This window comes from Primulina huaijiensis, chromosome 11 (assembly GCF_012295235.1).
Source record: "Primulina huaijiensis isolate GDHJ02 chromosome 11, ASM1229523v2, whole genome shotgun sequence".
NCBI classification, from domain to species: domain Eukaryota; kingdom Viridiplantae; phylum Streptophyta; class Magnoliopsida; order Lamiales; family Gesneriaceae; genus Primulina; species Primulina huaijiensis.
The window spans coordinates 20862344-20875550 of record NC_133316.1 but is presented as its reverse complement, the minus strand read 5'-3'; the positions used below and the strand labels follow the sequence as shown (position 1 = coordinate 20875550).

The 13207-nt window shown below is 33.9% G+C and overlaps 1 protein-coding gene across 4 annotated transcripts; it reads left to right on the top strand.

The window, feature by feature from the left end:
• Positions 1 to 450: 450 nt before the first annotated feature.
• Positions 451 to 12777, top strand: LOC140988898 (uncharacterized). 4 transcript variants are annotated; one of them, XR_012177387.1, is made up of 17 exons: positions 451 to 1022; positions 3260 to 3361; positions 3574 to 3640; positions 3864 to 4030; positions 5580 to 5840; positions 5938 to 6021; positions 6111 to 6158; positions 6249 to 6310; positions 7583 to 7631; positions 8388 to 8661; positions 9087 to 9232; positions 10542 to 10622; positions 10702 to 10776; positions 11648 to 11814; positions 11899 to 12049; positions 12169 to 12262; positions 12356 to 12777. XR_012177387.1 is itself a non-coding variant. In XM_073457981.1 (16 exons), exons 1-16 carry the CDS (start codon positions 588 to 590, stop codon positions 12551 to 12553), a joined length of 2367 nt encoding a protein of 788 aa, XP_073314082.1. In that variant the 5' UTR covers positions 451 to 587; the 3' UTR covers positions 12554 to 12777. The 4 variants fall into 4 exon arrangements, 2 of the variants coding, with proteins under 2 accessions (XP_073314082.1, XP_073314083.1); XR_012177386.1 differs by having other exon boundaries at positions 11899 to 12262; positions 12356 to 12502; XM_073457981.1 differs by lacking the exon at positions 12169 to 12262.
• Positions 12778 to 13207: the final 430 nt, after the last annotated feature.

Sequence of the window (13207 nt, the reverse complement as noted above, 5' to 3'; positions counted from 1 at the left end):
AAAAAAATGCACATGAAGTCCAAAACTTATACGATAAGTACACCAACAAGAATTATGAATTCAAGTTATTTAATTTTACTTTTGGCAAAAAATCTTTTCAGTTTCATAATCACGTATTATTATTATTATTATTACTACTACTACTATTATCGTTGTTCTTTTTCTTCTAGTTGTCTATTTAACTCCTTTTATATAAGATATTAATTTTCTATATAAGTTTATAAAGTTTTATAAACATATGATATTTAATTGAATAAATTAGATTATCAGAAAAACTCATATTGATAGGTCATATGTGTACACGGATCTTCAACTCGTCAAATTCATGAAAATATATTATTTTTGATGTTAAAAATTGAATTTTAAATTTCAAGTATGAATTGGTTTGAAATGTGATGAATATAAAATAAAATAATTATTATTTTATTAAAAGCAAGTTTGTATCTTTAATTGAGATTGGAGGGAATCGCAGATGTAGAGGAAGTTAACAAGATTTATTGGCTTGTGTTTGCCGTGCTACGATCAATGCTTCCGCGTCCCAAAACCCAGCTGACTATTCAGTTGAAATCAAGAAATAGCAGAGAAAAATGGGGAAGAAAGAGAAGAAGAAGACCTCAAAATCGCACACTGGTAGCAGTGAGCAAGAAGAGCTGCTGAAAACACTTGACGACTTCACTAGCAAAGAGAAGTGGGACCAATTCTTCACCGTGCGAGGTGGCGAAAACTCTTTCGAGTGGTATGTGGAGTGGCCCCAAATCCAAAACTTACTCACAAACCATCTTTTGTCATCTACATCACCACCGGAATCCGAAGGAGCGTCGCCTCGGATGGAGGCGGAACATATGAGCATTCTGGTTCCCGGGTGCGGAAGCTCGACTCTCTCTGAGAATTTATACGACGAGGGTTTTAGAAATATAACCAATGTTGATTTCTCGAAGGTGGTTATATCGAATATGCTTCGAAGGAATGTGAGAGAGCGGCCGGAGATGAAGTGGCGCGTCATGGACATGACAGATATGCAGGTGATTTGAATCTTGAGTTTTCTCTATGGGAATCTTTGGAGATTGGATGCTTGATTACGCATGTAGGTACTATGATGGTACAGGAGTAGGATTTGTAATTAATCATTCACCAGAGCTACTTGTTGTGTGTGCTTTTTGGTCAATGTTTTGATTCCGTTGCCTTTAGTTGGAAAACTGCATGTTCATTGACTGGTAGGAGTTCTTAGTTCGATAAAAAGATCAGTGATAGGTTGAAATGTATTGTGTTGATTTCATTTTGTTGATTATTTGGAAAGTGGAGGATTTTGTGATCAGATTGACTGCTAACACAGAATGGTTATATGTCTAACAAGATGAAGGGGTTGTGCAGCTCTGAAGATAAGAAGCATAAATGTTTAACAACCCTGCATTCTAAGCCGCTTCATAATATTGTTGCTGCATCTTTACCGTTGCAAAATCCACCAGGTCGCAGCCAAACAACCTTTTGGCCGAAATGCATCCGCCCAGTTCCTGTCTTTATGTTGCATTCACTTTGTTTATTTTTAATAAGAGACAATATTATATTGATTAAAAATATTAATCAGATAAAGCGGACCAGAGGTCCAGGCAAAGCGAAGTGAGATCCGTGGTCAAAATATATTAACTTAATATTAGACCCCTATTCCAGTACTAATCTGAGACCAAGAATGATTTGAATTTTAAATTCTTCGAACTCCTGAAAGTAACACTTCTTGCAATACCCATGTCCCACCCATTATTCTGTGTCCCATATTTGCTAACAATCTTCTTCCATAACGACTTCTTCTCACTAGAGAATCTCCACCACCATTTCTCTAGTAATGCCCTGTTCCTCGAAAAAATATTACCAATACCCAAGCCCTCTCGTTACTTGGTGTACAAACTTGATCCCAAGCCATCCAGTGATCATGATGATCCCCCATCCACCCCATTCCACAAAAAATCTCTCATAATCTTCTCCATGGCTTGCGTTGCACCCCGGGAACCCTAAAAAGGACATGAAATACATTGGTAGTGCATTCAACAACGCAGAAATCAGAGTCAATCTTCTCCCTCTCGATAAAAAAATCTTTATTCCAACTCGCCAGCCAACTTCTTTGTCATCTTAAAAAGTATTAGCTCCCAAAAAAAGACCTTCAAAGGATTCCCGTCCAAAAGAACCTCTGAATATCTTATGGGCCAAGACTCCTTCCCACAACCAATTTCACAAGCTAATCTGTCCACATCCTCTACTTTGCAATTGATCCCCAATACAACACTTTTTTCCAGATTGATCTTTAGTGCAAACATCTCACAAAGTGTAAAATCTCAGCAGAAACTTGTCAGTGTTACAGAGAGGGGGTTTTCAACTTCACCTTTTGAAAGTATAAGGTGATTTTAGCCTTTTTTATATTATTTGAGGGTTTTCAGCTCAATGTTTTTTCATTAGGTATCTAAATAAATTTAGCTTGCGAAATAGAGAGCATATATAATTTTACATGACTGGAATGTTGATCACTAAACCTTTTTATATGTTTGTAATTTATCTCATCTAACCCATTAGAGAATAGAATGCTATATTGATGTTGTACTGGGCTGATTATTTAGTAACCTGGATATGGGTTTAGATACTTATCTTTTACTTTTCAAATAACCCGGAGTTAAAAAATGATCTACTAGAGACCTACAAGGCCATTGGTAAATAATTCCTAGTGCTAATGTTAGTTATCTGTTGAGCTTCAGATTAATTGAGATAGGATAAGTACCCCAAATGCTTGGCGATGTTAATCTGTAATACTTTTAATCGGCAGATGATTTTGGAATCTTATGCTTTGAAAGTGATCTTGACCACAACAGCTTCATTTTTTTCTCCGGTTTTAGGAACCAAACGTAGTCTACAGTAGTTGTGGCCAGTGGTAGACTGAGGTAAATTGAACATCAGAAACATTTTTAAATTAAAATCACCTACACCCTCCTGGATGGATATTGTCAGTAGGCTGGGAAATAAAATTGCACGAGATTAGGTTCAACATTTCTTGCTCTTTTATCAGTAAACTTTCATGTCCAATGCCCTTTGTATTATGATAAAATATGCAGCAGAACCATTTGTGCTGCAGTATTTTTGAATCTACTAAATAATTTACATATATCGTTGGGAACTGTTTCTTTGACAACTGTGTCTAGTTGCTCTTTGTATTTTTTTCCACTCTTTTATTTTCCTACCTGCATAGTTTCATCTGATAGTTTTGACTTCAATTCAGTTTGCGAACGAGAGTTTTGATGCCATTATCGACAAGGGAGGATTGGATGCTTTGATGGAACCGAAGCATTGCTCCAAATTAGGGAATCTTTATCTATCAGAGGTGTGCTCCATGGAAGTTTTAGAGTTTTACATTTCATCTTGATGTATATGACTACATCATGTCATTTCAGCAATATATATCTTTGATTCAAATGCTTGATTTGTTCAATTCATATGTATGCCTAAATCATGCAGTTTAGCATATATATTTCATCCATTGTAGATTTGTTCAAAATAAATGCATATGTATATGTTTATATTTGTTGCTACCAGGTGCGAAGGCTTTTAAAAGCTGGAGGGAAATTTATTTGCCTCACTTTAGCTGAAACTCATGTTTTAGGTATTGTGCCTCTTTACATATGTCTGATTGAGGGAAAGGTTTAAATATTTGTAATATTCTGCTATATTCTCCCCCTTCTCTCGCTCTCCCTCTCTCTCATGCACATTCATCTTCATGGTGAAAATCAGTGATGCTTCTGGGAACATGCTAGTATCCATTGTATATTTGCTCCTTTCATGCTGTGAAAATGCACTTTTGTTGATGCATTATGAATATCTCTCAGATCTTCTTTTACCTAAGTATCGGTTTGGGTGGAAGATAAGTCTTCACGCAATTGGTGAGGAGCTGTCATCTAGAAATCTTAAACTGCAGACTTTTATGGTGATTGCTGAGAAAGATAATTTTTCTGCAATTTCTGAGATATCAGCATTCGTAGGCTATGCTTATCAGGTACAAGTATTTGTTCCCTTTGCCCCTAAAATAGTCCGTTGAAAGAATGAATTAATTTACTTGGAGCATTTTTTTAAATAAGAACGCGACACATGATTTTTCCATATTACAGGTTACGAATCAGTTGTGATTTAATTTACTTTGAAAGGATCAATTCCATATGAACTCATAACTTTCAATTTCATTTTAATCATCAATAAACTAACCTAATTAACTAAACTAAGAAAATAGTAAAAGAAAATCGAATTTAAAAAAGGGTTTTATTAATCAAACTAAAATGCAGAAAGCTAAATTAATTTTAATAATGGAATTATTATTAACATGTAAGGCTTAACTTAAAGTAATGAAAAGTCAAAAAATTAAATTTTTTAGGAAATCTGTTTCACGTTACAGTTGAATTATAATATTTTCTGAATTAAACCTGAATTCAAGGGTTCGTTCTAAGCAGCCCGTATGAGTTTTGGCTTTGCTTATGTATTTTCTCTTAATTAATTTACTGTAATGTTCAGTTTAATTAATTATTTGAAAACCCATGGAGTTCAAGGAGAGTAATCAAAGAACCAAATAAAAAGATTTAGCATAAGGCATGCATTGGGAGTTTATTGAATCATTAGAAAGAGCTATTTGGCTCTGCATATGATGTTTACCACTTCAAGAATTCTGACAGTCCGTGAAAAATGTACGAATGGTGATAAGATTTTAATAAAAAAGATTAATGATTTATACGACAATGAATTAAACCATAATTAAACTAATTATTATTCAAGTTCGACATAGAACTTGACTGTCATAAAGAAAACTGTAGCCGCTAGACATAATTAAAAATTCAAACTAATAAAATCAGCCCTTAAGATAAAGGAAGTAAGATATCTTGGTGTCTCCTTACCCGCATTAGAATTTTTCTCCAACCACCAAGAAAACTATGAATATTATAGAATAATTATTGTATCTCTGTCTTGAAATCTGAGAAGAATTAGCGTTTAAGGTGATAGTGAATGTGTTTCTCAGCCCCTAAACTGGGTATTTTAATAATGTAATAATCCTTATTGAGATAGGATGTTTTAAAATTCATATTATATTTTAAATTTCGGCAGCTCGTTTGGCTATTGTTCATGCGCAAGCAATCTTGAAAGAACGCGTTTTCCCCCATTTAAAAATTCCATTGCTGCTTGAACATATTGAATTTTTTGAAATTTCTGTGCTTTCATGAATGCTTGCACGAACATGGTTCGTGTTTCTGTTCCTGTGCAAACAAAACCTGAAAAGTGCCAGTTAACCCTGTTCAATCACAGCTTGCTTGCTTTGCCTTTTTGCCCATATTTCAGTAGAAATTTAATATAAATCCGTGATATATGATCAAACTATGTATTATATAATTTATGTTTAATTAAATCAATTTTCATCAGCATTAAAAATAATATTCTGATTTATAGATATTTATCTTGCATGTATTATGATGAATTATTTTGATACTCTTTTTGTTGAATAAGTATGGAATTTGGTGTGTATTTATGTTTGGGAACTTGATTTAGTCTTTTACATATTTTAGGCTTCTGGCCTTAGTGAGGCACTTGAAAGGGAGAAAAAGTTCCGCTCAGAAAACTCTAGTGGCTCCGATATACTGTATTCGCTAGAGGACCTGAAGCTTGGGGCAAGAGGAGATCTGTCGGAGTTTGATCCAGGTCGTAGGGTAAAGCTAACTTTAGGTGAACCTGGAGTGTCCTATTTCTCCTACAGAGCTGTGCTTCTTGATGCTGAGCCAGAGGCTGGACCTTTCTCTTTTTATTTTGGAGTATTCCTTGTTCCAAAAGTTAGTTTGTTTTTCAGAATCCATTTGAGTGTTTGATTATATGTGTGCACCTTGTATACTAAGCTCATGAAACCTATCTCATAAATTTATATTTTAGATATGTGCTCATGAGTGGCTATTCTCAACAGCAGAAGGGCAATGGGTCGTTGTTGCAAGCTCGAAGGCTGCTCGTTTGCTGATGGTACTTCTAGTCAACTGTATGAGTTCTCTTTCAATCTTGGTTGTTATTTTTTAATTCTTTAATGATACAATAATACTGCTCAATGCTAGATTATACTGGATTCTAGCCAAGCTAGTGCTTCCATGGAGGATATACAGGTAAATTCCCACTTTATTTTCTGTTATTAGGCATTGTTGGTCTGAATTTAACGATATCACTTTCTTATATTTTGCTTTTTCTTATTTTAGATGGATCTTTCTCCTTTAGTGAAGCAACTGTTGCCTGGAAATATTGATGGAGTTCAAATTCCGTATGCTTCTGCGATCTTATCTTTTTGTATTCATCATTAGGCTTAAACATTAGATTAATTTAAAGTTTTCCTCATTCCTGTGGTTGTTCTCTTCTGTTCTGGGAGAGAGGGGTTCTAATGCGATTTTATCTTTTTTATTCATATGTTATGCTAGCTTGTAGTTTTGTAAACTCAATTTTCATATTGGATTTTATTTTAAGCGCTTTCAACTCTTCCTCAGCTAACACTATCTTTTCGAGCACGTGTTATTTTCAATTTAATTTATTTTACACGTGTCTTTCTATGATAGTGATTGAATTAGATACGGTCATCCCGAGTTATTTGAAAGCCTTTAGTCGTTCTTATAGCAATTTCCCATTGAACTGAGCACATTCATTCAAATTTGATCGCCGAGATTCTGTTGGATAGTGGCCTTGCCTTGATCTTTATCTTCCATGTATTTCAGAGTGTCGCTAAGAAAGGAAGTTTTAACAAATAAGATGATCTAATTGAAAATTATGAGATTGCATTTGTTTTAACAGTACCCTAGAATATGTAACTTTTATGTTTATGGTAATTGGACTGAGTGAAATCAAAGAGCGGCGAGAAAATGGGACAGTGCATATCCAAATAGGATCTTTATAGGTGAGTATCATACTGCTTAACCTAAATCTCTTGTTGTGTATAGCATTACTTTGAATACAGTAGATTTTTTGAGGTTATTGGGAAGGCCTTTCTTACAATATTGTTCCAATAAAATCTTTGATTGCAAGGTCCACTGTTTGTTTTAAAGGGTCATGGGATTGTGCCTTGAATGATGGTGTCGCTTCATGCTTTGGACTAGTGGCAAATAGAAGGAGCCAACTTCTTATTGATTGGAGCTTTGCTTTTGCATCAGGATCTTAGCTTGGAATTGTTCTCAATCACTGCTGCATGTTATAAGGCCTCTACTGTATTTATTAGATGAACACTTTGATCTTTTCCTCTCTCGCTGGGAAATATCATGTTATTCCTCCCTACGAGCAATTTCTATACTCTTCATGTTTAAGTAAAGAACAAGAATTAGATTCCACCAACGGCAGTACAACGAACTCTATGCTATGCTTAAACTATAATATTTGTATAAAATAAGAAGAAAATAATCATTCTTGCAATGCACATTTTGCTTTTTTCTATTTCTTTAATTTTAATTTTTTTTGCTATTGGCCAGGATGAGTTTAAAGTGATACCTTCTTGAATATTTGAGAACTTTTTCATCTTTACTGACTAGAATTCCAAAATGGATATGATCAGGTTTATGGCTGCAAGTGATGGAATCAAGCATCGAAAAATTGTTCACAAGGTTTAAAATCATATCATATCGTTTCACTAACATGCACTTTTGTTTATGTGAGCTATCTTATGATTATTATTATATCACTTTGGAAGAAAGAAAGTTAAAGAGTAAGGTAACTTGCTTGCTACAAGATAAAATGTATCATATCTTTATTAGGCAGTACTACCTTTCACTCCTAATGGAGTAGTATTTAGCAAAAATGTTATGGTTGTGATGTTAATCCTATTTACTTTAAACTAGTCTTCATGTTTGACGTTTTGTACGCTCTGCTATCTTGCGAATAATTTATTTTCATGGAGGCCTTAGAGTTGCTATTGATCACATGATTGAATTGTTGTTTTAATCATCTTCTACACATCTGATTTGGTGACAACCTAACACGATTGTTTAATTTCTGTTTATGGACTGTGAAAGTTTACCTTTTACCAGCAGTTCAGAATTCAGAGGCTTTTAACTGTTTTGGTTACAACTTGCATGTGGAATTGTTGAAGGTGTTGGTTTTATATGATATGATGTTTATGAGTGTAAGATAAAAATCAAGTGCCGAATGCATGTAAGAATGTATTGGACCACATAGAAAATTTAACCTTGGCAGCTCTACCTTGTACTCTGCAACATCCCCTGTGGATTGTTCCATGCAATCCAAATGAAGATTAAAGTTCTTTGACTGTGTTCTATGATATTATATAATATTACTGGTACACAAAAATACTTTTGCATTCTCATCTTTTTCTTGTTTTTGTTCTTAATTGCTTTCTCCAGGTTACATCTCCATTGGCCGGTCAAATTGTTGTGGAAGATGTGATCCGTAACAAGCTTGATGATGAGATTCGACGTCGGTTTCCATCTAAAGAATTAATTTTCCGCCGCCTTACTTTTCAACGAACTGAGAATTTAGTGCAATCTGAAGCTATTCTGTCGGTGGTACCAGATGATATGTCAAATGGAGTAGAGGACAAGACAGCCGGGGCAGCTTCCAAGTCAAGGAAAAAAGGAAAGCAGAGTAAATTTTATTCTCAGCTGTCTGGATCTCTTGGTTAGCATTTGATTGTCTTCTCCTTCTCAATTTACCAGTTTTCTTTTTTATGGGGATATGATTGCACCAATGATTGATATTTAACCGTTGATTTCTTTAACTTATTTTCATTCAATGGTCAAATGTTTTCCTCGTGAAGCTGGGATTCCTGTTTCATATCTTTGATTTTGAATGGTGTGCTTTTGATTATGTTGACTAATGCACAGCATCAGAGAAAATGTCCCTATTCGGCCCTTTCTATGAATAGATTATTCTAGATCTGTTATGCACCTAATTCCCGATCAGACTTTTTGAAGAGAACAATGTTTCTGTACAGTATCAGATGTGGAATGAAAGGAAAACTAAGCTGCACTTAATTGCTATTATTTCCTTTTGGAGAATGGTCGTTTTCAGAATAAGTTCTACTTGGTGGTGATTCTTTACAGTGACGCCGGAACGTCTGCAGAGAGCATCAACCAGTGAATTGAATGTTGATCAGAATTATTTGGCTAGTTCGTATCACAATGGGATTATATCTGGATTAATGTTGATTTCTTTACATTTGGAAAGGCTTGCATCTTTCGGGAGCACGGTGAGCTAGAAGCAAATTTTAGTTATCAGTAAAAGCTCTATAGATTGATAACTTCTCCAAAATAATTTTTTTTTCCCGGTTCCGACTGGGGCGAGTTTGCTAAATTAATAAGATAAATATTTTTTGGAAGACTCTTGTATAAATCTATAGACCCGTCAATATCATAAATTAATAATTTTTTAAAAGTACAAACATAACTGAGACAATTTAGTAAAACATGATTATATTGTTGTTTATTTTTCTTCAAATTTAAATCTTGTAAATTAATTTCTATTATTAATATTCTATAATTGCTCGTTCATACGGTTATTTAATTAGTCAATAGAATGAATGTTATTTAATTATTTAAAACAATCAATATCACTTAGTTTTATCAAAATATATGTACAATGGATTTTGTTTTTATATTAATTCAAGGAATATGATACAAACATTAGTGAAACACATTGATTTTTTATGTAATTAAATTTATGTTCGTTGAACCGAAAGGTACCGTTTGGTTCATGGTATGAGATATATAGTATTGAGATAAGTAATATTTTGTAATAATAAAATAAATAGAAAATGATAGTTAATATAGTGTTTGATTTAATTGATTTGATTGATTAAATTTGAGATAATATGATATTAACATTTTGTCATTGTTGAAAATATTAATAGAATATTAATAATATTATTTATTAAGGATAATATCGTAATTTTATATTATTGATTTGATTGATGTATGATAAATTATTACGAATTTGATTGATGTGAAATAAATAATTAATAATTTGATTGATCGAGATAAATAATACTTGTACAAAACAAGTGATATGATAGGACTATTTATATTAGTACTTAGAAGTACTTGAACCAAACAGTACCAAAATGTACTCTTTAAAACAATAAAATATCAATTTATCTATTAATTAATATCTTTCTAAATCAATAAAATTTCGTGGTCCCATTATTATTAATTTTATAGAGGTTATATTGTATTCTTCTTCCACTTTCAGTGTTTCTCAGCTAAGGGGAAAACTTATTGCCTCTAATCACTTCTAGAGTAGAATATCATAACATTGTCGTTGTCTATTTAATACCATATAATTATTGTCCTTTGTTTTTATGATGAGCTGGATGATACTGAGGCATTGCTAACATGAAAAGATCTTGTACATCCTGTTTTTATCTAAAAATATATATATGTCCCTCAAGTTTTTTTTCCTTTTTCGTGTTCCATTCCTTGGAGATGACAGCAATCCTTGAGGTCGGTCCTCTGTTCCGAAAAGGTTCTTATGACTGATGGTGCCTTTTTCAACTTTCCCAGGTCAAGACAGTCGTCATTGGTCTTGGGGCAGGATTACTGCCTATGTTTTTCAGGAAGAACCTCCCATTTCTTGAGATTGAGGTGTAACTGGGTTCTGATTCTATCGTATTAGATTTTATTCTTTTATCCTTTTCTCATGGCAATGTTCTTAACTTTACAGGTTGTCGAATTAGATCCTGTGGTACTAGACGTTGCTAGACACTATTTTGGTTTTAGAGAAGACCAACATTTGAAGGTGATACTCAAGTATTTTCAGATTACTTGTCTCAAGTTCCAACTTAGTATGGTCTGAAATGTGCAAAGGAAATAATAATTTGCTTAGTGTGAGAAGCTGCATGAGATTCCTCTTCCATATCATCCGCGTCCATATCAGTGATTGAAGTCCAACAACCTCAAACTGATTTAAGTCATTTAGTAATTTTTTCTGATTTCCACTGTCTTGATTTTTTTAAGTATGCATCGTATCTTCTTCCACTTGCTCAATACTGTCCGTAATGGCTGGCTGCCTGGCTTTAAACATGTTTAACCATCTTAGTTGTTCCACCCAAATCTTTTCGCCTCCTTATAATTTCTAATTGGCCTTAGTGTCAGCAACTGGAGAAAATTTCTATATTACAAGTTTTCTCAGATGAATAAATGTTTTTATATAACAAGATCTTGTTCTCACATTTTGTGGTCCAAATAAGAGGCCATATTGTTCATGCTTCTGTTCACATTGCTAATCGCTCGTTGATTTTATTTGATATGCGGAGGCCCAAACTTTCTACTCATAAGTGCTGTTTTTACTGAAAATGTATCTTGGTCATATGTATGTGAATTTTAAAAATATTTAATTTGATAATTTACTTTTTTAGAAATCTGATGCAAAATATCCATATGACACAGCTTCAAAGATATTATAATTCTGTATTTTAATGTTTAGGGGATTGAAAATGGGGAGGTTTATGCATGTTGATTTTGCAGTTTAGATTTACTCTTTCTTATGATCGAAACATTATCATATTTTTTCCATTCTGAGATACTAATTTATCCCTTCATTGAAAGATGTTTGTATTTTTAGTTGAACTGCCTTGGTTTTTATTTTTGCTTCCTTGTTTTTCTCCCAGGTACATATTGCCGATGGGGTAAAGTTCGTCAGGGATATAGAAAATTCTGAGGCGACAAGTAATAATGGCGAAAATGATACTCTCGACAAGAAGTTAGTGAATGAAGAAGGAAAAGAGTTGTGCAGAATTGACTTACTTATTGTTGATGTGGACTCCGATAATTCGAGGTAATGCAAATGTTATAGTATTTACTTTGACGCTGCTCAAGTTTAGTTTCTTATAATCCACTCCTTGGTCTCTTGCATTCGCAGCTCTGGTTTAGCCTGTCCTGCTTCAGACTTCGTTGAGGAATCTTTTCTTTTGACTGCCAAAAATTCACTTTCTGAGCAGGGCTTATTCATAGTTAATTTGGTCTCTAGGTCCTCTGCTGTTAAGGTTCCAGTATATTCAAGATTGAAGAAGGTGAGCGAAAAAGATGATCCTATAATTACTTCTACCATTATTCTGCCCAGACGTAAAAGAATGTTTAGGGCCCTCATAACAAATTCTTCCTCCAATTCTTAATATTTGTTTCGATATAGCGTGTGCTAGTTCTCTTGATGTATTGAGTGACATATGCGTACCAGTCACTATGCTAAATTCATGATCCTGCTTAAAGCTCTGTTTCTTAAAAAGGTAATAGGATGTAATTTCTTAGCACAGGGCGTTAAAGGCTGCATGATATCTTTGTGCTTCTAACTTTGTCCTGTTGGTATTGGTGTTTTACAGGTATTTAGCAGTGTCTATTCTCTACAGCTTGAGGAAGACGTCAACGAAGTTATTTTTGCCCTTAAGAGCGATACTCCTGTTGAAGAAGATAAGCTTTCCGCTGATTTTGGAGTACTGGCAAGATTACTGGAGCTGGAGAAACAGGAATGGAGCCAAAGTATCATAGATGCCTCAAAATTGATCAAGCGGGTAATATGAAATCTTGGTTGCTGAATGCATACCCACAGTTTTGTTTTGTTTCCACAAGTTTGTAGTGGTGTTTGGATCAACAGAGGTTGTGTAAATTTTTTGTGTTTTTTTTTTCTTTTTCTTAAAGAATATTATAAATTTTTTCCGAGTTATGTTACTGTTAACTTTTTAGATCATCTGTGTGAAAATAGATTAAAATACCATCATGTTTGGGAAGCTGCATCAATTTTCCATGCCTTTCAATACAAACTTCAAGTCTATTCACTTGTATGCAACACTATAATGATGAATGTGATTTATTTAACGGGGACTGTTTTGCCCTCTGCGTCAGCCATTGTCTTGGAGTCTCGAACGATGCTCAACAAAATCTAAGTTGATGCCTTCGTATGACTAAGTTATCGATTCATGTATCCTCCACACTACTAATATCTGATTTAACTATTAGTGCGGAATGATATGAACTTTATTAGTTTTGCTGCGAATAAAAGAGTCTTGCAAATGTTCTGCAGAGGAGGAAAGAAGTATCAAATTTTTCTGTAACAAGAAACGTGCCCCGAGCAAGGATGATGGTCAATGGACCAAGGACCTTTTAGTATTAAAACAAATTCAACAAACTAGACAACCATAATTAGTAATAGTTTTTTAAAAGATTATACGAATACC

Excerpts from the sequence above, each read along its gene's own strand:
- LOC140988898 (XM_073457981.1), top strand. The coding sequence starts at position 588 with ATGGGGAAGAAAGAGAAGAAGAAGACCTCAAAATCGCACACTGGTAGC. Across the intron at positions 7,632-8,387 it reads ATCGAAAAATTGTTCACAAG|GTTACATCTCCATTGGCCGG; the intron begins GTTTAAAATCAT and ends TGCTTTCTCCAG. Across the intron at positions 10,623-10,701 it reads TCCCATTTCTTGAGATTGAG|GTTGTCGAATTAGATCCTGT; the intron begins GTGTAACTGGGT and ends TTAACTTTACAG.